General features: G+C 52.4%; 1 protein-coding gene across 7 annotated transcripts in view; it reads right to left on the minus strand.

Moving 5' to 3' along the window:
* The window catches only part of LOC144946477 (PH and SEC7 domain-containing protein 2-like), a 173,268-nt gene that overhangs the window by 122,303 nt on the left and 23,222 nt on the right, over window positions 1–27,743 (minus strand). For 6 of the 7 annotated variants that reach the window (XM_078875383.1, XM_078875381.1, XM_078875386.1 and 3 more), the window contains one exon: window positions 4,668–4,789. In XM_078875383.1, coding sequence (XP_078731509.1) covers window positions 4,668–4,789 — 122 coding nt within the window. Of the gene's footprint in view, window positions 1–4,667; window positions 4,790–21,827; window positions 21,950–27,743 lie in introns of those variants that run through there. The other variant, XM_078875387.1, reaches the window with a different exon arrangement.

Raw genomic sequence — 27,743 nt, forward strand, 5'->3', positions numbered from 1 at the left:
CACTGCCCTCTATTGCCAACAGCGCCTACAACACCCGACTTTCTGTGTTGGTGGTCGCCCATCCAAGCACTATCCAGGCTTAAGCCTGCTTAGCTTCCAGGGTTTGACAGGATTGGGTGCATTCCAGATGATGTTTCCATCGCAGGGTAAACAATGCCCCTCAAATAGATTTCGGTTAATTGCACAACAAGCTTTTATGGTCGAGATAGCAGTCAACGAAATAATATAATGCCGTAGAATAGGTCAATTCAATATTTATTATTCATTAACCTAAATGAGGCTCATTTTACTAAACACACATACAAATTCACCGCAGTCTCAGTCCCACATGAGCTGTTCCAGATTTAGCACGTAGGTCCACGCTCGCATTGATTATCCAGTAAGCGATGTCATAACTCTGCCACTAATGTCCGTGTGTGCATTGGTCCATGTGTGGGTGTTAATGTGTGCGTGGTTTTTGGCACGGCACGGGCTAGAGAAGAGATTGAATGGTGAGGTACGAGTGGACATGGAGCTGAGTGGACTTGCCAATGACTGACGCCAGCGGTGTCAAGATCGGCCTCTGTGGAAGAGGCTCGTGAAGGACGCTGCTGCTGCTGGGCAGTTGGAGGCAACAACGGAGGGCAGAGGAGCGATGCTCACAAAAAACGAGAGGAGCGCCGGGTGGCTAAACACAGCAAGTTGGCACAATGGGGGTGACAGTCGGGGTCACAGTTCGTGCATCGGCCAATCATCTCAGTCGGTCGACCGCATCTTGCCAGAGAGACCTCAATACTTTTCGTGGCCTCAACGTGCACATAGCCTGGCACAAGCGCTGCGGTGGCATCACCGTCACTTCGTGGCGAATGGCGGATGTTGTTGTCTGTGTGCGTATCGGCAGGTCTGTTTTACACAGTTGGCTTAACATAGGTAAAATATATGTTAGTGATAATCGTCATCCGCGATCAATCCACTGCTAACCCCAAATTCTCCAGCTTCCTCACAATCCCGCGATGCAAAAATGGACCCAGGATCTGCACGCAACCTCATTTCATCATTCCATCTCAGCAGTGGACGTCCTACCAGGAAATGTGAATTTATAATGAATGCTGAATTATTATTAGAAAAAAAGTCGTCTCAGTCTCCTGCCACTGCATCTTTGGCACCAAACTAATATCCTGTCTGTGAACTGCATAATCGCTACTTCACACACACGTACATACGTCCCCCCCCAATGTACTGTACATACCGTATAAACAATGACAGAGAAATGTAATTAAAAACCATTCCACAGAGCTAAACTCCAGGTGGTGCAATGTAATCAAGCAAAGCAACACTCGTCAACGCGACGTTTCAGGCAAGCAGCCAGCGGAGTGTTGTTTTGTTGTTGTCCGGAGACCAGGGATGAGCTGCCGACAGATGGGTGACTAAAGATGGCATTTAAAAATAAATTACATACAGCCCTCTTTGTCAGTCCACACATTGCCGGATGAAGGCCTCCCCCACTCCGCGCCCGTCACAGGTGGTTGGTCTGACTGTGGTCAGTTTGCTGATGGCACCTTGTGGACTGTCCCTTGACCTCCTGTCGACGAGCCTTCGGCACTGTACGTGGCCTCAAAGTGCACCCGGCCTGGCACAAGCGCCGTGGTGACGCCACCGTCACTGAGTGACGAATGGCAGGTATTGTGGTATTGGTGCAGATTGGTGAAGGGGTGATGGTACCAGACACGGTTCTGATGTATGTTGAACTTCTTTCGCACCGTACGTAGCCAACCTTGCTAATCGGAGGTGCCGCTGATGCCAGCCGTGACCCGGAATTAAACTCTGGGGTCACCATGATAGAGGTATTTTGGGTGAGATCGTGTGAAAATATAATGTGTCGTTAACCCACCACCACCCAACACCCGACACAGCCAATTAGTAAGGTTTGTCACGTGAACAGAACATGCCAATTAGTTACGAGTTCAGCACACCGCTGTGTTGGAGAGTAAACCCACAACATTACAATTCGCGTACGACGTTTCGCCGGTAATTACAACCACCCTCATCAGGCTGTCTACGTGACGAACCATACTAATGCGGGTTGTGGCGCTGTTTAACGACACATTTATATGTTTACGAGATCCGAGCCAAAAAAACATCTACTGTGGACAATATTGGTCGCGAAAGCCGATGACTACGACTACAACGACTACAACGACGACTACTACGTGTTACACTCGGGGGGCGGGGGGGGGGGGGGGTGTGGGGGGTCACCATTGTGCACGCGAAACGTCTCGGGCATTTGACGAATCTTACCCCCCCCCCCCCCCCCCAGTGTTGCCTGCTGCGGCGAGCGGCGGCGCATCTTCAGCAAACGCCGCGCAAAAAAATGATCGTTCAACAAGAAGCGCTAACCCGTTGCTCGCCCCCCTCCCGACTCAAGATAATGAGATCACAACATTACGACGCCGGCCCACCACCCCAATCCTCCCACCCTGCCTCCTCCACACCCCAAGAGAGCGCGCATTGCTTCAGGAGGAAACCCTACATCGCATTCCGATCTCGTCCACCTTCCAAGAAAACTCGATTCTGACCGAGAATGGGGGACCAAACCTGCGGTGGGCGAGCGGGGAGGCTTTAACGGGAGCGCGGGATTTAATCTTTCCACGGGGGGGGGGGGGGGGGAACGTGATATCGATGGGACCTTTTTTTGCCAATGTCAAACACATGATGGAAAAAGAGGACAAGGCTTTAACCGCTCAAGCCCAGCTATTAATGCTTTGATACTTGCATCGCGTTTGAGCCGCTCACCTTTTGGCGTTCTCTGGTCTAACGCCGGTGGTGAGACAAGGTCGTACAGAAGGCCGTACAGAAGGCTGTACGACCTCAGTTAAAAAAAAACAATGCGTAGATTATCAAAGCTTGTTTTTTGTTTTTGCATGTTTTGTGCCACAAGTTCGTCTGGTTAATGCAGACTTGGTATCTATTTGGTGATTGAACATCTTCACCCTTTCCCCTTCCGAGACACCTGCAAGTTGCAGTGGGGGGGTGTCCCGTTCACCGCTGAATCTGGTTCTGTTTCAATGACGTGCACACGATGACGTACACGTACGTTAACAGACTACACGTACGTCATCAGAACGGGAAAGGGTTAACGGGGGGAGTCGTCTCGAAGCGCTATCCACCACCTCGGCAAAAAAGGCCGCTGGAATGAAAGCGTCGACGCGGGCAGCAGCTCCTCCACGCCGCTGCTAAGCCAGCTCCGCTCGGAAGGCGAGACCAGTTCGATGCCCGCAACAGCTGCTGCGGCTACTGGGTCATTTCCGTGGGGGGGTGTAAAGTAAACAATGTGCACCATCTGTCGGCAAGGTGGATGGGCGTACATGTTATGTAATCGTTCTTGAGAGTTTTTCTCGAGAGAGAGAGAGAGGGCGCTTGACCTACAATTTAACACCGGCGAGTCGTCTTGCAAGGGGGTGGGAACACCCCGCACGTTTAGCCCGCCGCACGCGACCTGCCGATCGATTCGCCGCGGTGCGCTCATCTACGCTGCCGAGTCGACGGAGGTGGCGGGGAGACCTCATCGGAATTAGAATCCGTATCTATCCTGGGGGAATCCATGAACCTTGAAGCTCTTTTCACAGACGTCCGGTCGGGGCCGCGTCAGAAAGCTGTTCCAGCTGCCATGCCGGGAGATCGAACCGGCGACCTCTGGATTACCAGTCCGTGTACGCCAACCCTTAAACCGCCATCAGGAAAGATTCGATCGAAAATGCGACTGATTGACAGCCCTGACTCGGGTCGCCCCCTTTGAAAAAGAACACCCAGATAAATATGATCAAACGGTGAAAATAATGAAAAAAAACTGTGAAGCCTCGACCAGTGTCAGCAAGGGGCACTTCGAGGAGCTTTCAAAGACGATGTCCTTGCAGGTACGTATCATCCAGAAACTCTCAGGAACTCTCCAATGAGGCACCGTGTACTTGGCCTACAAGGGTTTTGCCTGCAGTGTCTACGTTGCCTGCAGATCCTGTGACGGTGAGCTCGGCTGCCATGGAATCAATCTCAGCCAGATAAATACATCACCGCGGAGTAGATACCGTCGTTCACAAAAATAGGTTTGCCATTCTGCTTATAACTGAAGGAGAACATTTCGAATGAGTAGGATAAGCAACAGGTAAACAACAACAACAACAACCCATCAGCAATAAATAATTCCTTATTCCAAAAATACAAGGTTGTTTGATGGGAGGACACGAACTGGCCTGGCTAGCGGGCAGAAACAAATTAATGGGGGTGATTAGTTGAGTGATTGCCATGCAGTGATTGCTGGTTAGCGACGCACATTGACGGGTGGCTAAATGACAATCTTTCTCGAATATTTGCCCACCGTCCGTCCTTCCGCTTCCAACTCGAGCACCGGAGTGGGCGCGGTCGCCGCACGCGAGGCCGCGGTGTCGAGGCACTGTCAAGGGCACCGGAGAATCCCTTCTCCCAACCACCCTTCGTCGTTCGGTGACTGGCGCTTAAAGAAAAAAAGGCACCCGAGATTCTGGAGAACTCATATCCACGTCTCGCCTGTGGCGGTGCGAAGAGTTGGTGTGTGGGTGGGTGGGTGGTGGGTGGACGGTGGGGGGCAGGTGGTGGGGGGGGGGAGGGTGGTGGGAGGGAGGGAGGGTGGGGAGGAAATTCCACGTGCCACTTACCGGCACCTTCGTGCGCTGAGGCCTCCTGCTCGGAGGTGCCGAAAAGGAATTGGTGCTTGGCCTGGGCGATCTTGCGCGCCCGAGGGGGACGTCGCCTCTCCCACCCACAGGAAGGTCTCCACCTGCACAGCGTCGCCATAACCAGCCGTCGTTGTTAGGGACCGTCCATAAATGACGTCACGCGATTTTGGACGATTTTTGACCCCCCCCCCCTCGTCACACGGCGTCACAAAAAGTCAGACCCCCCCCATCAAATATGACGCCACAAAGCTCTGCCCCCCCCCCCCCCCAAATAATAATACACGCTTCAAATCGCTTTGAACTATTATCACTGTAGTGTGTATTTAATGTGGTGCTGCACTCTGATGTTGTATTAGTGTTGTTATAACAATTAGTGTTGTTATAACAATTCTATATTTATTTAAAGTTGCGCATTTTGATGCGACGTCACATTTCTCACCCCCCCCCCCTCGTCACAGATCGTCACAAATGTCTGACCACCCCCCCCCCAGGTGCGTGACGTCATTTATGGACGGCCCCTTATCGTCTTTATCATCATCATCGTCGTTGTCACCTTCGTCCATGTCGTCACGTCATTATCGTCGTCGTCATCGCCGGCATCGTCGTCACCGTGATCAGTATTTGCCACCATATCGTCACGATCATCGTTTTCGGCACACCAGTACGATTGTCATCACCATCAACATTGTTCTCATTACCAGTCATCATTACTCTCAATATGATCATTGCTATCATCACCACCATTATTACCTCCACGGTTAACGAAATGTTTAACTTAATTCGTTCATAAAGAACATTAACACAACATTGCAAAGAAAACTCAATGCAGTCGATTATTAATTTAGTGCAACTTTGTTATTATTTTAAAGCAGCTTCTCGAAACTTTTCAAACCGCTCCTCTCATACAAACAAATCGGTTGGTGCTGTCACATTGCCAGCGGCGCATGACCACAATTAACAACCACAACAACAACAAGGCATTCGTCAATGGCTTTAAAGGAAGAAAACAACTACAGACACCTAAAATCGATGACATTTTGGACACTGGCCCTTCCTCTGAATGTACCTGCTGTGAAGACGACACGTCGCCTCTTCTATACACAGTACAAATTTCCTCGTCAGACCACAACAGTCGATATATTTGACGAACGCATCGAGTTTCCCCCATACATGCGGATATACATACAGAGCGCACCCACCCACCAGAGGTCGCAATCGGGTACCCGATACCCGTACCCTACCCGATACCCGGCTGCGACCCTGGTGCGGCGACGGAAAAGTGCCGAGGAGTCGCGGGCGGCCACCCACGGACTCACCGAAGCTCGGCCAACGATTTTGAATCCGGCGTTACGTGAACAGACAGCTGGGACGCACGCGGAATCACGAGGAAGGAACGGGGGGAGGGAACGGGGGAGGGGGGGGTGTCAACACGCACCCGGACACGGGAGCGTAACTTGCGCGCAGCAAGAGGGGAGGAGGTAATGGCAACGGCGTGACCACTTGGCGTGGCTTCTGGAAGGGTGTCCCACTTCGCGTAGGTGTGTCTGTGTGTGTGCCTGTGTGTGTGTGCGTGTGTGTGTCTGTGTGTGCGTGTGTCTGTGCGCGTCTTTCTGTGCGTGTCTTTCTGTGTGTCTGTGCGTGTGTCTGTGTGTGTGTCTTTCTGTGTGTCTGTATGTGTGTGTGTCTGTGCGTGTCTTTCTGTGCGTCTGTGTGTGTGTGTGTGTCTGTCTGTGTGTGTGTGTCTGTGCGTGTCTTTCTGTGCGTGTGTCTTTCTTTGTGTGTGTCGTTCTGTGTCTGTGTGTCTTTCTGTGTCTGTCTGTGTGTGTGTCTGCCTGTGTGTATGTCTGTCTGTGTGTGCGTGTGTCTGTGTGTGCATGTGTCTGTCTGTGCGTGTCTTTCTGTGCGTGTGTCTTTCTTTGTGTGTGTCGTTCTGTGTCTGTGTGTCTTTCTGTGTCTGTCTGTGTGTGTGTCTGTCTGTGTGTCTGTCTGTGTGTGTGTCTGTCTGTGCGTCTGTCTGTCTGTGTCTGTCTGTGTGTGCGTGTGTCTGTGTGTGCGTGTGTCTGTGTGTGCGTGTGTCTGTCTGTGTGTCTGTCTGTCTGTGTGTGCGTGTGTCTGTGTGTGCGTGTGTCTGTGTGTGCGTGTGTCTGTGTGTGCGTGTGTCTGTGTGTGCGTGTGTCTGTGTGTGCGTGTGTCTGTGTGTGTGTCTGTCTGTGTGTCTGTCTGTCTGTGTGTGCGTGTGTCTGTCTGTGTGTGGCCGTGCGTGGTGTTGGCCACCCACCCCCTTCGTGTGCCGCACCGGCCTTAATAGGTGCTCGCTAACAGCACTTGCCCCCACAGTCTGGTCAGGCCATACGGGTGATCTTTGCGTGTCTGTGTGTAGACCGCTTGTGTTGCATGTTATTATTGGGGCGTGTAGCGTGGGGGGGGAGACCGGTTTTTTGGGGCGGGGAACAGGAAAGGTCAGCCGAGTGCACGGAGCCCCAAGTGAGGAGTGGTCACCGTGAGGAGCTCCAAGTGAGAAGTCACCGTGAGGAGCTCCAAGTGAGGAGTGGTCACCGTGAGGAGCTCCAAGTGAGAAGTCACCGTGAGGAGCTCCAAGTGAGGAGTGGTCACCGTGAGGAGCTCCAAGTGACGAGTGGTCACCGTGAGGAGCTCCAAGTGAGGAGTGGTCACCGTGAGGAGCTCCAAGTGAGGAGTGGTCACCGTGAGGAGCTCCAAGTGAGGAGTGGTCACCGTGAGGAGCCCCAAGTGAGGAGTGGTCACCGTGAGGAGCTCCAAGTGACGAGTGGTCACCGTGAGGAGCTCCAAGTGAGGAGTGGTCACCGTGAGGAGCTCCAAGTGAGGAGTGGTCACCGTGAGGAGCTCCAAGTGAGGAGTGGTCACCGTGAGGAGCTCCAAGTGAGGAGTGGTCACCGTGAGGAGCCCCAAGTGAGGAGTGGTCACCGTGAGGAGCTCCAAGTGAGGAGTGGTCACCGTGAGGAGCTCCAAGTGAGGAGTGGTCACCGTGAGGAGCCCCAAGTGAGGAGTGGTCACCGTGAGGAGCTCCAAGTGACGAGTGATCACCGTGAGGAGCTCCAAGTGACGAGTGGTCACCGTGAGGAGCTCCAAGTGAGGAGTGGTCACCGTGAGGAGCTCCAAGTGACGAGTGATCACCGTGAGGAGCTCCAAGTGAGGAGTGGTCACCGTGAGGAGCTCCAAGTGAGGAGTGGTCACCGTGAGGAGCTCCAAGTGACGAGTGATCACCGTGAGGAGCTCCAAGTGAGGAGTGGTCACCGTGAGGAGCTCCAAGTGAGGAGTGGTCACCGTGAGGAGCTCCAAGTGACGAGTGATCACCGTGAGGAGCTCCAAGTGAGGAGTGGTCACCGTGAGGAGCTCCAAGTGACGAGTGGTCACCGTGAGGAGCTCCAAGTGACGAGTGGTCACCGTGAGGAGCTCCAAGTGACGAGTGGTCACCGTGAGGAGTGGTCACTGTGAGGAGCTCCAAGTGAGGAGTGGTCACCGTGAGGAGCTCCAAGTGAGGAGTGGTCACCGTGAGGAGCTCCAAGTGAGGAGTGGTCACCGTGAGGAGCTCCAAGTGACGAGTGGTCACCGTGAGGAGCTCCAAGTGAGGAGTGGTCACCGTGAGGAGCCCCAAGTGAGGAGTGGTCACCCTGAGGGGCCCCAAGTGAGGAGTGGCCACCATGAGCCCACGGTGGTGTCGGGCCAAAGACCGCGTCCGGGCTCCATTGTCGCGCGGGGAATTTTTCTTGTTTTTGTTTTTAAATCCCAAGCGCTCGACGCCCTCTGCGCTCTTTTGCCCCGCGCGCGTGCCTCTCGTTCTTGCATTCCATTTCCAATAACAATTACGGAGTACATTTCGGCATTCGTGCCGTTCTCACGGCGCAAGGCTATTCCCCCTCGTCGTCGTCCCCCCCCCCCCGCAAAGGCACCGTTTTTTTTCTCCCGCACGCTACTGGAGTCTGCTCGTCCACCGGTTGCTATCTGCCTTTACTCAAACTTGATTTGAAGCTTCCGTGACTGCGGGAATTACTCTTTGGTTCTTTCGGTAAAGTCACGTAGGTATCAAATAAAATCAATCACGACGTTTCGGGCGCAACACAAGCGTCTGTCATCAGGTGCGGAAAGCATGGTCTGCTGCTGATGCAGACTGTTTTAAAAGGCCAAGGGTCATAAAGAAGTGGCCAGGGCTAGTGATGTTAATGTGAGAAATTAGCATGTAACTGTAAATAGGAGAGCGGCCTCCTCGACGAGGGCACGGAAGTGGCTATGTTAATGTGAGAAATTAGCATTATGTTAATGTGAGAGATTAGCATGTCACGTAGTTATAATGTATTGTCTTTCTCCGTGACTTTGCCTTTACCCACTTCAGTAATTTGCGAGGCATTATATTTGGAAATCAAATTTTCGTCCGTGACTCTGGCCACACATTGGCCGACTTCTCTTTCGAATAGCGTCGCTGGGTCGTTGAACAGTCCCGCACAAGGGCCGACCGTTGCCTATCGCACGCATGTGGAACTTCTTTCGCACCGTACGTAGCCGAGCGTGCTAATCGGAGGTGCGAATCGCACCACTTGCGACAAGCTGCGTGGGCCGTGCGTGGCTGGCTGATGCCCCAAGCCAGGCTGCGTTTCCTCCAAGTCAGTATTTTGTTGGAAAAAATGCGTCGAGTAATATGAATTTTCATTTCCATTTCACAAAATCCGGTGTCATTCCTCGCAGCAGCAGCAGCTTTTGGTTAAACCGTCGAACGAAGACGGTTACCGCATTGCCGCGCTTTTCCGATGCACTTCTGAGGCCGTCTGGAACGCTCTTCCGATATTAGGAAGCCACTGGAGCTATACACTTTTAAATCATCATCTAGATTGCAAACTGATTTCTTGAGAACTGCTTTTTGTATTTAGGTAGTCGTCCTTCCCCTTGCACCTCCAATTAGCATGGTTGGCTACGTACGGTGCGAAAGAAGTTCCACACACGTACATACTTATATAACTGGACCAAAGCATGCACTGTAAAGCCACGCTTGCAAATTCCATAACACCGAACTTGGCATCTCGGTGAATGTAAACAGTCTACCGCATAATTTCATTGAGACGTGTTCAGGACTGAACGGCACCAGACGTGTGACGATGCCAGCACAGACAAGCCTTCATCGAGCAGTTAATAGAGCATGGCTTACGGTGAGTAGACACACCATGCAAGACGGCCGATTGCTCAACTCTGCAATTTTAAGCCATTTCGCTTCAAGGCATGGCTCAAATTCCAACTCCGATGCCTCCGTGAGTAAAGACCACTTTCGGAAATGTCTCCTTACACCCCCGTCATCCTCATACATATGTAATAAAAGACTCGGACGCTTCTCTCTGTCCTGTGTCCTTTATTTGGGTTCGATCTCTTTTCCCTCACGGCACTCCCCTATATACTCTCTGCTCTGCAGCCCCAGGCTGCTGTCGCTCACGTAGCCCAACTCCCTCCTAGCAGACCCGCTGCTGTCTCGTCGCGCAGACCCCTGCTGCCCAACTCCTCCCTTGCAGACCCGCTGCTCTCTGCAGCCTCCTCGCTGCTCCTGCTGCCCGGGGGTCGGTCACCGTTGGCCGACGGTGCCGATCCTCGTGGCCCGGGTGTGTGGCGATCTCGCCACTCTCTCTCTCACCCTTCGCCCTGCGTGGCCTCACACTTTCCCAGTCTCCGATCACTCCCGACTGCTTCCGGTTACCCCCCTTATAGACCTCTACCCTCTCCCCCACGTGACGTAACTCCTCCCCCCATGACGTCCTTCCGGGAGGTCGTTTACGCCCGCATTACACATACGGAGAGATACGACACGATTTAAAACACCACTCCCTTCCAGCCATTGCCTCGGTCGACTCAATGCTTACACGGAATCTGGATGTTTATTCATCCTGGAGAAATCCGATGAGCTATGCAGCTCTTTTTCACAGATGTCCAGGAGGGGCACGGGGTCAGAAGGTTACAACAACAAACACCCACCCCCCTCGCCCCCCCCCCAAATATAGACAATGTAAGTGTTTCAAAGTCACACCTCATTTCAATTCATATCACACGAGTTCCTCGTTTTGTTCATGTTTTGCACTTTTTAAACTTGTTCATTATTTCCTTCGAACACATTGTCCTGCGGAGGGAGCTGGTAGGAACGTTGGGTTGCTCGGTTAATGGCCAGGGTCAACGGCGGCGTGGTGTATTCCGCAAATATGCCCGACTGTGAGGGCGGGCACAAGCCGGCGTGAGTAGGTTAAACGTTGAATTGTATAAGGGCACCACGGGGTGACCAGCCCCTCCCCACCCAGCCCCTCCCCACCATCCCCACCCAGCCCAACCATCCCCACCCAGCCCCTCCCCAATGGGTCTCTATGTAAGTCTACATGTCCCTGTGTAAGTCCATGGGTCTCTATGTAAGTCTACATGTCCCTGTGTTAGTCTATGGGACTCTGTTGGTACTTCATTCATCATGATGAGAAACATTTCACGATGTAAGTTATGGGCAAAACTTTCACCCCCACCCCCTTCCCCCACCCCCTCTACTTGGCACTTCAATTAACTTTTGCAATTCAAAGGGCCTTGATTGAATTTGCAAAAAAAATCCATTCCTTTCTGTCGCATTTTCACCAGCTAATGTGCAGCGTATCTTGTTGTCTCGCCTGTTTTGGTGAGGTCTGTTTACTATCGTAGCCTACACGCATTTATTTTGCATGAATTGAGATCGATCCACACGCGCACGCGACTCGATGGGCATGTATCGCGTGACTTTGGGAAATCGACGCCAATCGGTGACTCGGTGCATCACGGCACCCCGAATGCAATCTGCACAAACCACACCGTGCTCGATGATTGCCGCCGATACATACGGGAATTAACCCTTTCCCACTCCGATGACGTACGTCATCAGTTTGTCATCAGAGAACTGATGACGTGCACAACATGGAAGGGGTTAATGCCATCGTGCCGTACACGTACTGCACGTCATCGCAACGGATTGGGAAGTAAAAGTCCACGCGGGAGGGTGTGTGGCACAGTGGCGGTCGTGTCGCTATGGTTCTCTGAGTACGGCGGCTTTAAAATCGACGGCGCTGCTACGCCTCCCTAAATAAAATTAATGCCGAGCCCCTTGCGCTCGTCCCGACATTCAGCGGTGAACGGGACACCCGCCCTGCAACTTGCAGATGTCTCGGAACGGGAAGGGAACGGGAAGGGAACACACGTCTTGCGTGTGATGCAGTGTGATAGAACCAGCTGTTGCACTAAGACTCAAACCATCATCATCAGCAATCATCAATCCACTGCTGGATGAAGGCCTCCCCAAGCCTTGGCCACGTCATTACGTCACCCTTTCAAACGAGACGTTCCCATCTCAAGGGATTATACAGATAAAACATTCAAATTTCAAATGTAGAAATCTCACAGCCCGGCGAAGTACAGTACTGGGATAACAATCACACGAGCCGATATCATCGCTTCCCCCCCCCCATCTCTCGCGGACGAGGAGGGCTCGAGGAATGGCAAAAAAGAAGATGCTGCATTTTGCTGAAACACAAACCGAGGTTTGGCACAAAGCTGACAAGTGAGACCGCGGACAGAGGCGAGCGTTGTAGCGTTTGGCCCCGGAGAGGACAGGGAGTGATTGTAAGGCAGAATAAATACGTCCATCCCGGCAACGGCAACAAACGGAGGGCGTTAAAAGCGCCGCCGAGTTGGGCGAGATGCTGCCACAGTTGTGACGGCAGGGAGTCCTGCAAGGTGCACGTGTTGAACGTCTTTCGCACCGTACGCAGCCAACCGCGCTGATCGGAGGCGCCGGGTGGAAAGCCAACAAACTGAACGCGAAAATCAGTTCTAAAGAAATGCATTTCCCATCGAGTTTTAAAAGCTCACAGCTCCAGTGGCTTCCTAACATCGGAAGGAAGAACGTTCCAGACGGGCCGAGGAAGCGCACGAGGCGGTGACCGCCGTATTTGTTCGATCGCTCGGTCAAGAGCAAGGTGGCCAGGAGATGCCAACCACCTCGCCTGGTATGCAGGAGGTCGTGGATTCGATCCCGACCCTGACGCCTGCTGTATATATGGAGCTTGCGTGTTCTCCCCGTGGTCGCGTGGATTTTTCTCCTGGCCCTCCAGGTGTTTCCCCTCTACATTTCGAAACATCCATTTGCAGTGATTGGCTGCCATGCAATTTCCACACGGTGAGCCCATTTCGTTGGGCTATCATCTGCGACAGCCAGGTCGCTTCTGCAAAAAGAGCTATGTAGCTCAGTGGGCCTTGCCTGGTCAGCAGAAAATAAGTAACATTTTAAAAACTTAAAAAAAAATACGCTTTTATGAAATGTACTAGTAATGGTAGAAATCCACGACTCCAGGAAGTGGCCCCGAAGCTTGCCATAACGTAAGGGACCGTGGCCAATTACGGCCAACGTCAGTTGAGCGTGGACAAAAGCCGAAACATAACATATAAAAAAGGAATGTTTAAAAAAAAACATTTTTTATGATAAAATATAAGATTGTCATCAGTTTGACATAAGTATACCAAGGACGCAGTCGATACCACATTGGGAAGTGGGTTAAAATTGAGTTACAAGATTTGAGGATACAACAACGACAACAACGACAGTTAAATGAAAGCGTGTAAAAAAATGTGGCATGGCCACTTGGGGGGGGGGGGGGGGAACCGATGCCCTCTTAAACTCGCGCCCTAAGCCTCCCCGTGCGCGAAGAGGCCAAGGGTCACCGGGAGCCGAACCGCGGTGACCTCCAACGACTCGACGCGTCATCGCTGCCACGACGACGTTCATCGTGTGGCTCGTGAACCACCTCGGTGCAAAGACCACGGGCCGTTGTTTCTCTGCGTCAGCGTCGCGGCATTCGCCCCGCTTCTACGCCAACAGAGCCCCGTAGCCGCCTGATGGGCCCTAATTAAGCGGGAGATTACCCATCAACATTCATTATCCCCCTTCTGCGGCAGAGGCCTGTGTAGCCATGGTTACGTAGGCAGCGGCTATATATTATTTGTCTTCTTTTTCTTTACAATGTAGCAGCGGTAGGTCGCCTCTTACGTGGTACAGTAGACGCGTGATGTATAAGCACACCCGTTGGGAGCAAGGCCAGCTGTGCTTATATCCAAAGTATTGGTGTGCTCGTATTAGAAGTTACCCTTTGCCTTCTTCGCCCACCCCCCCCAACCTATCCCCCACCCCAGTGCAAGCATGTGTTGCTTACATGTGAACTGTGCTTATATAGGGGGAGGACAACAAACTAAACACACACACAAAACAGTTACAAAGAAATTAGTATTCAATCCAGAGGTCGCGGGTTCGATTCCATCTCCCGGCGTGGTGGGGAGATGTTAATCAGCTTGCTGGGTATACGGGAGGTTGTGGGGTCGATCCCGACCCTTGACGCCTGTAAATTTGGAGTCTGCGTCTTTCTCTGCCCGTGATCGACGCGGATTTTTTTCTCCAGGTCCTCCGATTTTTCCCTTCATTTTTAGAATCAACATGAATTCAGAGCATTTAGCTGCCATACATTTCCACGCGATAAGCCACTTTGTTGAGCGATCATTTGTGGCCAGGTTGCTTCTGAAACAGAGCTATACAGCTCAATGGGCCTTTCCTGGTAAAATAACGGTGCGGAGAAGTAGGCCAGACGCCCCAGAATTTGGGGGCAGTTTTGAGCAGCTCCTTGTAGCGGAGGTCCCTTCCGCCAGCAGTGGCATCAGGTGGCAATTTGCAGGGCTGCACCTTTATACATCCGGATGTTATTGTACGGTATTTGGGTTCCCTGGCCGTGGCCTACGATGGTGGGGGGCAGAGCCGTCCTCTTGGGGTGCCGGCAATTCGGGGGGGGACGCCCCGGGCCCCGCGCTTTGGGGGACCCCCCCCCCCCCCCCCTCCCATGCGCTGGCAACGTTACGATGTCAGATGATGTAATACTGCCGGTTTAGTTTGAAGACGTCGGAGGGGATGGCGGGGGACCCACGCACATGGGAATTTTCCCGGACCCCCACACCACCCCCCCCCCCCCCGCTCTGGAAGGCCCTGGTGGCAGGGGTCTTTACAGTCTCATTTGCGGCAGGTGGCACGCTTTGGCAATTCCTCGCCGAGGTTGCCGAGCTACCGCGGCGGCGGCGGCATTCGAGACGCGGATTCAGTGCAAAGTGCCCTGCGGATGGCGGCGAGTGCTACGGCGCTGTGGTGGTTGTTGCCTCCTCGTGATATTCCTACCGGGGGGATGGTGGGAGAGACGGCTTGCACTGCGCAACGCTGAAACCAAGACCAACAAAAAATGCATCCACGGTGCCCCGACCCTGCTTCCCATCCATCGACTGGGGCCTCCACCGCCCCCTCCCCCCTCTCCTCACGCTTTAGCATTAAAACAAATATGAGATACATTTTTTGGAGGAGAAAAAAACTAAGAAACGCACGAAAGCCAGTCCATCAAGGAAGCCTCTTTCCTGTTTGGACATGGTGCGCAATTTTTTTGTTTTGATTTTCGCAAGCGGACAAACGCACGGATGTGCTCGCGTTCTAACGCGCACGTGCCAACACCGACGCCTACGTGTGTGCGTCTAACACGCATGTGCCAATCGCACCGGTACGCAATGTAACGTAACATTTTAACAAAAAAGTGGAAGGTTTTTTTTGGTTTAAAGTGTCGGGATTTTTACGTAAACATCACGCGCATATTTGGCGTGAGCCTTTCGGCGGGTGAGCCGTCGACAGGTTTCGTAGTTTTTACGAAATCACGTCTCGCGCGTTCCAGCACACGGACGAAGCCTAGTTGGCTCACTGACAAAAGCGTAACTGCTGTCGGCGACGAGAACGGATGATGTAACAATTCCATGTTAATGTTGATTCGTATGTTGTTTTTTTCTGACTTTATGTGAACGAAAAGACACAACATTCGCCCGTTTTCTTATTAAAAATAGGTACATTTCTAAATTTCACGGTCCTGATCACAAAAACAAAGTTTGTGGGGAATAATAGCCATTTTCTATACTTTTTATGCATAAGCAATTACAAAATAACACTTACTACCCCGGAACAAAAATTGTGTTACATAGTGTTATTTTCGCGAAACCCAACGGGTGTGTCTGCGGGCCAGGGGAATGATCCGATGCGTCGTTAACACACCCGAGTAACAGGCATTCGTGCCCGATCAAAAGTACGACCGCATTTCATCCGCGTCAATGAAATGGCCGAAATGTTACGGCTCAACATTTACAAGGGCTCATATTTGATGTTCGGGTCAGGCTGCGGAAATGTGTGGAGTGCCCTCGCCTCCGTCCGACGCGGCCAATGAGCAATAGTTGCCACGCGGTGAACAAACGAGGCCAGTTTATCGCTGCTTTCGGCAGCACCGCCAGCGTGGCAGGAGAGCGATCCGCTGCGTTCAACCGTTGAGTACGTTTGTTCGCTGGTAGTTACAACCAGCATCGTGAGGCACTTGCCAAGTCCTCCAATTCTGGCTGCGTCGGGTGGAGAGGAGGAAAGTACGCAACGCATTTCGCCGAAGCAATCCGACCACAAAACAAAATCAACCACGAATCGTAACATCGGTCTCGAACGCAACGGCCCGCGCGGCGCGACATCGTCACGCGCGGCACAACGGCGGCGATCTAACGGAGCGGTGCGATCGTGAAGCCGGCCCAGAGGACCGCAGCTCCACGGGGTCTTCGAGACTGCGTGCAGTGCCACCGCGAGATCGTGCGGAATACGGCGCGCCAAGGTGCACTCAATCGCAAAGAATGCAACCCTCCATCAAAGTGAGTTATAAGTGAGGTTGTTCTTGTTGTGGTGTGTGTGAAGGGACCGCATGTCCTGCGAAGGTGAATGCGGTGATGTGTTATTTATTTCAAGAGCTAAAGGTGCAGGCCCTGCAATTGCTCGCTCATGCCACTGCTGGCGGAATGGAATTCCCTTGGTAAAAACACCCTCCAGAGCCCCTCTTTGCCTTACTCTTTCACGCCGTCCTAACGTCTTGAAAGGGGGGTCCCCGTAGGGGCACGCACAATTCATTAGCACGGCACGCGACATGCCGACCGACGAACCGTTGGGCGCCCATCGAGACTGCTGGGCGGTGCGGGGGGGGGGGCGTTGGGGAAAACTCGCAACCTCAGATCGACGGTTTCGCCGTGCGATTGGAACCGAATCCAACAAGTCCGGCAGGATAACCGTGACGCCGCCGCGGCAGCCTCCCGCATTACAAACGTGGTGTCAACAAGACCACGAAAGCAAGATAAGCGACTGTATTGCTCGGGGACATTTGCAAAAAACCCATTGATCTGCCGCCTCTGGGAAGCCCTACCACCACCACGACCAAAAAAAGACAAAGACGAAAATCCCCCGTATAGCCGTAAGATACTGTTGGGGCAAGTGCTATTAGCGAGCATCTACGAAGGCCGGCACAGCACATTGGGGGGTGGGTGGCCAGCATCACGCCCAGCCGCCTTTGTCTCCCCAGAGGCGATGTTCACACACCACACAAGGTACTCATTTGAGGCTGAGTCGACCCAGGAACGGATAAGATAATCGTCACCGGTGTTGGCCGGAAATCGAACTCGGGTCACCGGGTTCATAGCGAAGCGCGCTAGTGGCTACGCCACCACTCCCCACCAACACCACCATTACCACGACGTGCTCACGCAGCCTCCACCACCCCAAGGTTTCCTGGCCTAGGCAAACCCCGCGGCGAGCGACCTCGTCGCAAGCGGTGCCCGTTCCAGGGGCGCCGCGGTGGCGAGATGTTGACTACCTCCCCTGGTATGCAGAAGGTCTTGGGTTCAACCCCGACGCCCATACATTCGGAATTCACGTGGCCTCCCCATGTTCGTGTGGATTTTTTTTTTCTCCTGGTCGTCCGGTTTTTGCCTCCACATTTAAAATCAACATCAAGCGTGCAGAGTATTTGGCTGCGATAAATTTCGACTTGATAAGCTGCTTCGTTGGGCTATCATTGGTGGCCAGGTCGCTTCTGAAAAAGAGCTATATAGCCTTACCTGGTAAAAAAAAGTAAAAAAATTGTTGATAGTTTCAGTTGGCGGGCCGGGAGATCGAGTGGAATCGACTCAAACCGGCCATGGTAGCGTCCCTAACATCCTTCTGATATTAGGTAGCCACTGGAGCTATGCACTTTTAAATATAGATCGAAAACGAATTTATTTTAGAACAGCTTTTTGTGTTTCATTTGTTGCCCTTCCCCCGGCACCTCCGATTCGCACGGTTGGCTACGTACGGTGCGAAAGAAGTTCAACATACATGCGTGCGTGCATATCTTACAGGACTCCCTGCCATAATAACTGTGGCAGCGTCGCCAAACTCGGTCAGATTTCAACGCTCTCCTTTTGTCGTCGTCGCGATGGTCGCATTTATTCTGCCTTACGATCACTCGCCGTCCTCCCAAGCCCAAACGCGGCAATGATTTTTGCACTTAGTTTGTTGTCCTTTCTCCCCGGCACCTCCGATCAGCACGGCTGGCGAGGTACGGCGCGAAACAATCTCAACATCCATACGTTACTCTGTATTGTGATTGTCACATTTACGATCTCAAATCCCATCGCACCGCGCGAGGGCAGACGATGAGCCCGCAGATTTGATGCGTAGCCCGGCGAGGGGTTTTTACCGCGCCGGCCGTGTGCGCGTCCCTGCGAGTGCCGGGCGGATGGCGAGTGGCGCACTGAGGGCAGACACACGATCGAGCGCCGCCGCCGCCGCCGCCACTCGCGAACACAGCCACGGCCATAGATCCATACGGCAGGCGGTCTCCCTGGGACTTGCCGGCCTCGGTAAACGCTCTGTGGGAGCGGATAACGATTTGTGGCTGCAGCGGTTGCAATTCGAATGACGTACAGTACGCCGCGTTCTATACCGTCACGTTGTTATTGTTGTTGTTATTGTTGTTATTATTGTTATACATGCAGCCGTGGTGTATTGGTTAGCACGCTGTCAATTATAATCCAGACGTCATCGGTTCGATCCAACCTCTCAGTGTGGCAGCTGAAACAACGGTTCATGTTCTTTAATTAACGCCCCCCAGCCTCCGTCTACCCCGCAGCACAAATGGGTCCGCAACAGCCCGTCGATAGGCAGGTTTGAGCGTGGCGGGGTAAATCGTGGGTACTCCCATCTCTTCCAAATGGTCTGGTGCCAGCATCGACGAACAGGCCAAATGCGGGGTTTTTCTATTTGTACTTGTGCTACGTTCAGCTCGCTTGACGCAGCTGGCCGACGGCACGCTCGGAGCAATCCCTTTTCGAGATCCTCTAGTGGGGGGTGACCTGCCGGCAGTCACGTGAGCAAGACGATTTGTTTCTTTCACAAAGCTAAAGGTAAACCAGCAACGTCGAGAGTCAAAGTGTGGACGCCGCTAAATGGACACGGCGCAAAAATGTGCGCTTCACGTTGACATTCAAAGACGAAGAGAGAGGAGCGGCGTGGCTTCGATAGCACACGCAGGATGGAGACATTATGCTCTCAGTTCTTTCGGTAAAGTCACGTAGGTAAAAAATGAAATTAAAATTAATAAAAAAATCAAAACAATAAAATCACGACGTTTCGGAGGCAACCTGAAGACGGAAGCTTGTGTTGCCTCCGAAACGTCGTGATTTTATTGTTTTAATTTTTTTATTAAGTTTGATTTCATTTTTTACCTACGTGACTTTACCGAAAGAACTAAGAGTATGAATCCTTGCAGTCACGAAAGCTTCAAATCTAGAATTAAAGACATTATTTTCAACGTGAGACGGTCAGCGGAGAAGAGGAAAATCCCGAGGCTGTTTTTTTTTTAAATGTTACCCAGGGTAAGGGACCCACTGAGCTACGTGGCTTCACTTTCAGAGGCGACCTGGCCGCAAACGATGGCTCGGCCAAGTGGCTTATCACGTGGAAATTTTCTCGCGTTAAAATAATCTAAGCGCGCGATGCCGATTTTAAATGTGGAGGGGAAAAACCCGCTGGATCCGGTGAAAAATCCACGCGACCACGGGGAGAGAGACACCGCAAACGCGTCGGGAATGAACCCACGACCTCCCGTATACCGGGCGAGGCAGTCAACAGTCCAGAAGAACCAAAGAGTATGGAGTCCAGATGTTACCTAGACTTGAGCAGGGGGTCAGTAAGTCGTTCGCATGGACGACCAAGGGGGAGGGCTAATTCCACACCGTGGGAGAAGGACCGCCCTCTGAGCAGAGTTTGATTTAGGATTTTGCCCAGAGCAAATCTTGGTTACGGGCGCAGAGAGCAAGCGAGGAAGGGGAGTGGAGTGATACTACAGGAGAGAATTAGGCGGGGTAGAGTCAACGCAGGATGATGGGTCGTTCCCATCTCTCGTGGAAATTCCGTATTACTGTGGCAGGGACCAGGCTACCCGCAGGACAAGAACCGTTGGCATCTCGTAGAATGATGCTCAACGATTGATGACCATTTTATGCACAGCTGGAATAATAAACGCACTATTCTATTGTTGATAGCGTCTAAATCCGTCAACGGAGCTGTATCCAAGTGAAGGATATGAGGATACGTACGTGGTGTTCATGGCGAGGAGCGGTGGGGCGTAGTGGTTAGTGACCCTCGCTGCAAACCGAGCATCCCGAGTTAAACTCCTGGCCATGGCTAACATCGGCCCGTGAGTGACATCTGAACCCGGGTCACGCGGCCGTCCTCTTTGGTGACCATCCCGCAGTGACCCGCGGCAAAGTACGGCGTGCGGAGACCTCCTCCATCCATCAGCGGACTGACAAAAGCGCTGCGGCAAGTACAGTAATTGCCGGACGAACGAGCGTAGTTTTAACACGCGCACACACAACGACAACCGCCATTCGCCACTAAGTGGCGGTGACGTCACCACGACGCTTGTGCCAGGTCATGTGCACCTTGAGGCCACGTGAAGGCAGGAGGTCATGGGGCAGACTCAGGTGCCACGGGTCGACTGACCGAGATGACTGGCTGATACACCACCTGTGCCCCCTACTGTGCCAACTTGCTCTGCTTTAGCCACCCGGCGCTCCGCTCGTTGTTGTGAGCGTCGCTCCTCCGCCCTCCGTTGTTGTTGGGCACACACACACACGCGCACACACACGCACACACACACACGCACACACACGCACACACACACACACGCGCGTGCCTGAATCCCGGGGGCTGGGTCACAGTCCGCGATGGAGAGATTCCGGCTCGATAGTGCGTGCAGTGTGGCAGAGTTTGAACCCCGCGCGCGGCGGTGGTGGAATTCTTTTTTTCTTTCACAAAAATCCGTCGTTGTGCCGCACGGCGTCCAGGTCGACCGCTCCCCTCCACCATCCCTCCCGTCGACCGCCGTGCGTCTCTCACGCGCCGCACATTCGCCGGCCAATGCGTCCCGCACGAGCGAGCACACGAGGGCCCCTTCAAGGACCCCCCCCACCCCGCCCCCCGCGAGAGTCAAGAGAGCGGCAGAGGCGAAGCGGCGCTTTGAGGACCCCCGCCACCATTAGCACGTTGGAGGAAACGGCAGTGGTTATACAACCACACCGTCTCAGCTCCTGAGGTTTGAGCCGTACGTCGCTCAGACGTGTGTTTGTGTGTTTTTCGGGTCGTGCCGCGCATGTGTTGTTGGGCACGATGTCCGACGTTTCGCTACGCGTGCTGGGAGCTGCTCCAGGAACTTCAGTTCAGTTCGCGTAGAAGCTTTCGGACCGTGGTAGCGAAACGTCGGACAACACGCGACTGGATACAATCCAAAAACACGTTGCAGAGCAATATTAATCCACTGCAACTGTTTTTCATCACAGTCGCGGACATTTCTGAAAAGTGGGAAACCTTTGGCATTCAAATACTTCAATTCCTCTGCCCGCGTGTTCCCCGATCGCGTGGATCATTTCTAGGGTCGCCAGCTCCTCCAGCGCGAGAAGACCCTGCAGACTTTATCCGCAACCCGCCACTACAGCGCGCTTGGCTACGTAGGGTGCGAAAGACGTTCCAACACACGCGCAAACGCGCAATCAAGTCTCTCTGCAATGACGCGGAGGGAGCTAGAACAGTGCCCAAACACGCGGTTTTACAAAAAAAAAAAACATTCCGTACGACTAAAAAACTCAAATGAACAACAGCGCGAAGAGAGCGCGGAGTTTGCGATGAAAGTGCCCAAATGGGTGTCTCACACGAGGCCGGTTTCCTCTTCCCCGGCAGCCGCGCAGCGTGGAGCGCCCCGGAGAGTGGAGCCCACGCCGGGAGTGCGCGACGTGATCACCCTGGCAGCTGCTGCTGCTGCTGCCGCCGCCGCTTGCGGAAACGCGCGGCGGAAAGGAACGGAGAGGTGGGGCGAGACTCGAGAATGAGCGCTGCGGTGCGCGCGCGAGACACAGAGGGAGTGCGGGGGGGGAGAGGGGGGGGGGAGAGGGGGGGGAGAGTGGGGGGGTAGGGGGGGGAGTGTGGAGGGGGGGGAGAGTGGGGGGGGGGGAGAGAGCGGGGGGGGACAGAGAGAGCGGGGGGGAGCGGGGAGGGGGGAGACAGAGAGAGAGGGGGGTGGAGAGTGGGGGGGGAGAGTGGGGGGGGAGAGAGCGGGGGGGGGAAAGAGAGAGCGGGGGGGGGTGGGGGGGGTGGGGGAGGAGAGAGGGGGGGGGAAGAGACAGAGAGAGCGGGGGGGAGGGGACAGAGAGAGGGGGGGGGAGAGACAGAGAGAGCGAGGGGGGAGCAGAGAGAGCGGGGGGAGAGAGGGCGGTGGGTAACGAGGGCAGACAGAGAGAGAGAGGAGGGAGAGCTAAAAGGGCAGCGAACTTGCTATGAAGGACGGACTTGAAAACGGGACGCGTGCCTGAGAGGGGAAGGCAGGGAGGGGGACGCGTGCCACTGGGCAGCTTCGTGTCCTTGTGAACGTTGCCCGGATAGAAAAAATGCTAAAATGAACCATGACCCCAATAAGGAGTCGGCTACCGCCCGTGTCGGTGTGTGGTGGTTTTTATTTTTTTGCTCATTCATTGCAGTCCAGGGGGGGGGGGGTCACAGGGTGACTCTGGGGGTCACAGGGCAGCTCCGAGGGGTCACAGGGCAGGTCCGGGGGCTTCAGCGGCCACGTGTTCTGGACCCCATCGAGCGTCCGCGTGGCACGACGACGACGACGATGATGTGCCCAGAGCTGCTCACTTGCAGGTCCCTGCCACCACCACGTGCTGGCAGGGACGGCCCCCAGCACGGAATGGCAATGCATTCAATATTCAACGCAAAATTATACAACCCACGCAGCATATCTCGCCCTGCACATTGATACGCATTATACATTACGTAAGCTGTTCTAGTGCATTTAATATGCACGATTTGTCTTGTATTTGTTTCGATTTACTTACCTTTTCTATACTTTGCATTTTGTACTGTTTGTTGTTGCCACGTTCCGACCAGCCCCATGAAATGAACACTGCTGTTGTGCGCATATGCGGGGACGATACTCTTATGCGGCGACGAAAGCTCATTTCATGCTAATCTCTCTCCCTAATCTCTCTTTCGCTAATCTCCCCCATTAACACAACTGACGCGCTTGCGTCCGGGGATGGAATTCCTTTCCAGCTCAGACCCCGCTTGCTTGCCCATCGCCACATGAATAACCTCCTTGCTGTAACAGCTCTCTCGCTAGGTCAGCAGTTCCACTGCTGGATGATTTTTTTACGCCCGAGGACGACCGCTTGTGTTGCGACCGAAACGTCGTGATATATTATTTTTTGTTTTATTTTTCTACCTACGTGACTTTACCGAAAGAACCAAAGAGTATGGACATCTATGAACAAGAGCTTCATAGCTCATTGGATATCTCCTGTATAAATCACGATTCTGAATGTAGTGATGTAACCATGGTGAAATGGTTTTCACAAGTGGACTCGCTACCCATATGTTGCCGGTTCGATCCGATCTCCCGGCGCAATGAAGCAAGATTCTTAAATCCCCCACGGCCACCTCCGTCCACGCATGTAACATACATGGGGGTACAGCAAGTTGATCGTCAGGTTGCATGTGGTGGGGTAAAGTGTGGGTACTACCACCTCTTCTGAGAGGACTGAGCCAGTGTGGAAGAGTAGACCAAAATCACTACTCGACAGGCCTCTCATGAGCTTCCTCAAGTGGGGTCCCTTTCCTGAGCAGTGGCTTGAGCAAGACATTTCAGGGCTGCGCCTCTATCTATAAAATTTATTAAAAATAAGCAAAATAATAACATTGTCAAGTTTGTAGGTGAGCTTTCTAGAGCCCACCTCTAGTGCAGGTGCATCCGCCAGCAGTGGCATGAGTGAGCAATTGCAGGGCTGCAACTTTACCTTACAAATGTGTGGATGTTGAATTTGTTTTGGCACCGTACGTAGCCAACCGTGCTAATCGGAGGTGCGTGCAAAGGACAACAAACTAAACACAAAAAGCAGTTCCAAAGAAATCAGTTTTCAATCTAGATGACTTAAAAGTGCGTAGCTCCAGTGGCTTCCGAATATCGCAAGCAGGAAGAGCGTTCCAGACGGCCGCAGAAGCGCATCTGAAAGCGCGCGATGCAGTGACCATCTGCGTTCGATGCTTTCTTGTGTATATTACTACTTGAGCACGCCGGTGCGTTGCAGAGTAACCCCACAAGATTTACAATTCGAGTCCGACGTTTCGCTGGCAATTACAACAACCAGCTTCATCAGGCCATGCGCCAAAATTATGGGTTTACTCTCCAACGCACCCCCCAGTGTGCTGAAGTAGCCACTCATTTGCACGTTTTGTTTACGTGACAAAACTTCCTAATTGGGCTGTGTCGGGTGGTGGCGGGTTTAACGACACATTTATATTTACGAGATCTAACCCGAAAAAAAACTTATCATGGATAATATTGGTGGTAAAAGCCAACTACAAGGTGTTATACTGGCTCTAACCATTCCACTGGTCAACAAAAAAAACATTTTTATCTGGCCTGGACTTTTGCAGCTGTTTTAGACTAATTTCAGGGTGCTGATTCCAAATCTGATCTCAGATTTGCTCTATCACATCTCATTTTATGCTATCGGCATACCCCATTTTCACTGATTTTACCCAAAATTAACTCCGTCACTTATGATTGCAAGTTGTTGCGAGTCAGTGACTGCTTTAGTGTTAAAATATGGTGCTATATTTTTAGGATAGTGTGTTTATAATATCATTTTATGTAGATATCCACATTTATTTAATATTTTTCTTCTGCAGTGTTTATTGAAAATGCAATATTTGATATCTCAAAAACCTGATGTGATAGACAAAAACTGATGCCAGATTTGGAATCAGCACTCCAAAATTACCTTGTAACCGTTGGAATACCTTATGCCAGAAAAAGTGTCTTGACCAGTGTTTTAAAACCGTTGGAATACCTTATGCCAGAAAAAGTGTCTTGACCAGTGTTTTAAAACCGTTGGAATACCTTATGCCAGAAAAAGTGTCTTGACCAGTATTATTTGTTTACCATCGTCATGACCAGCAGGCTAAACCTTCACATTTCCTCACGAGCGTTGAACAAGAGAGGTAACGAACATGGAAGGAGAGATTTTCAACTGTACGTCAATTTCATTGGCTACAATTTCATCCTTCTGGGCTACATTTGAACAACAAAAAACGTAACTACGGGGAGAAATAAAAGGTTGCCAAATTGCCGTAAATGCTGAATAATCTGTGCCACATTAAATAAATTCGTTCCCGGCGCACGCTCTTTGCTGCTCTTCTCTGGCTCGCCAAATAATCGGGAGCGAGTTGCTAAAAAAATCAAACACACGCAGCCCCGAGCTTCGCTTGAATATAAAAAGGGCAACAGAACGCATTGTGTGTAAAGACTAAAATAGGATAAGGTCTCCACCTGGAAACCCAATTTATTAACGTTTTAAAAACAGATTGCAGGCTTAGCGTGGCACCGATTGCAGTGCACCCAACGCCGTTATCTTACTATGCTACCAGGAGACAATTTTACAAACGGTGGACATTGTTCAGCTGGAATATTCCGTTTCTTTGTTGCCATTTATGAAATTGTTTCGTCTATATCCCAAATTAGTATCCTGATTGTGCCGTCAGCATCATGCATTGAGACAAACAATATCGCGCAGAGCAATACATCCATCGTGTTAGACAGGGAACCATGGAAGCGGATACTACAGAGTTAAATTTCATATCCCTTCACGTGACCTCTGGTCAACACGGTAGGAGGCAGCACTTTTCCACGGCAGACAGTAAATGTTCGTCACATGACAGTCCAATCCATACATTCAATTGTCAGGGCTAGAAAATTTAGCCAAATCAATTATAGGTCAAGTCCTCGCTTAACGCGTGTTCAAACAACACGTCTTCGCTATAACACGGTTCTTCCATTCGGGAAAATGTTTCACGTAATGTGGAGTGCGCACCGTTATAACGCTGTTGTCGCTCCATGATAAAGCGGAAGGCGCACCGTTATAACACGCAATGCGCACTGTTATAACACGGTTTCTGAACGGTCGACGACGGACTACTTTCTTGAGCTGCGTGGCTGAGCGGAGTGATACAGTACGTGGAATGATACGGTGACGCGGCGGGGTACCCTCTGGTTATTTGTTCGGCCATCTCACTGCGCGGGGCGTGCGTCCATCGTATCTCGCCAATCTTCACCGTTGCATTTTTTTTACGGGCAAACGGTTTTTCGCTTTCCGCGTTTCTCACTTAACGCGTCACTTTACAATACCCCCTACCGCGCTAAAACGAGGACTTGCTGTCGAATCAAATGTAACCTCACGGATTATTTCCGCAGCCATCGGTCGCCCGGGCTGAGACCATGACCTCACGACACATGAAGTGATGTGTGCGTTGTCCTTCACCCGCACGTTTGGCTATGTACGGTAGCGGAAGAAGTTCAATGTGAACCCTGTTTATTTATCACAGGTGGCTGCCTAAATTAAAGCCCAGCATCTCAGCGGCGCAAGCTCAGCGCTCTGACCTCTGTGTCACCTGGCCACCTCGAAAAATAATTCATATCCCGAGCAGACGGCTCGCGTGTCAAGGACAGGCAGCTACAAAGGGAGCATGTGGTGGTGGTGGCGGCATCGGTCGTATCCTGTTTACAGACATTAGCGGTGTAACGATGCACTAAACCATTGATGATGCATTCAAACGATAACGATTCTGAAGGTCACGGCATCATTGTCAAATTGCACGCGCGTACGTACAACAATCGATGCTGTTCCATTCACACGTGTCGTATGTGAATAGTCCACGCAACCCTCCCCTTGCAACTCTAGGGGCCTCTACGATCACCGGAACCAAAACCAAATCCATTCCTTTGGAAATTCCACATTCTTGCGACGGAGCCAAGTCGATCCGCTGTACTAAAACCGTCGCCAGCTTCGCACGAATGCTGTTCTACCAGTCACCCAGGTTCATCGAAATACGCGCGGCACCAACAATGTGGTTTAGATTTGTGAACAAGTTCAAGTAAAACGGACGATGCGTGCAGCAGCAGCAGCGAGTGGTGGGGGGGGGGCTCACAGTGGGATTGGCTGGGCCAGGAAACCGTGGCCACGTGGAGCAGTGGAGACTGCCGGAGCGCGTGGTGGTGGTGGCGGTGGAGAGCGGTGGCGTAGCAATTCCTGCTGACTGCCAACTCCAGTGACGATTATCTGAACAGTCCCTGGGCCTCTGGCTAGGTCGGCTCAGCCTCAAATGAGTACCTGGTGCGGTATGTAAACATCGCCACGAGGGAGCCGTGCCGGCCTTCGTAGGTGCTCGCTAACAGCACCTGCCCCAAGAGTCTCTGATGGCTATATGTCTTATTTTGTCTTATTTTGGTGGTGGTAGGGCTTCCCAGAGGTGGCAGATCAATGAATTTTCCCCAAATGTCCCCCCAGCAACACTCCCTCAATTCCAGCGTTCTGCTTTTCTGGTCTTGACGACACCACGTTAATAATGCGGGACGCCCTCCCTCCCCTCCTTCTCCCCGTTCTCTATACACCCCCCCCCCCCCACCGACCGCCCCCCTTTCTTAAGTTATTCCTCCCTACTCACCCCTTCTCTGTTCCTGCTCATGGTCCCACCCCCCCCCCGTCCCTCCTCACAATGTCGCGGTTTGCGCTCTG

This window comes from Lampetra fluviatilis, chromosome 41 (assembly GCF_964198595.1).
Source record: "Lampetra fluviatilis chromosome 41, kcLamFluv1.1, whole genome shotgun sequence".
Classification (NCBI taxonomy): Eukaryota; Metazoa; Chordata; class Hyperoartia; order Petromyzontiformes; family Petromyzontidae; genus Lampetra; species Lampetra fluviatilis.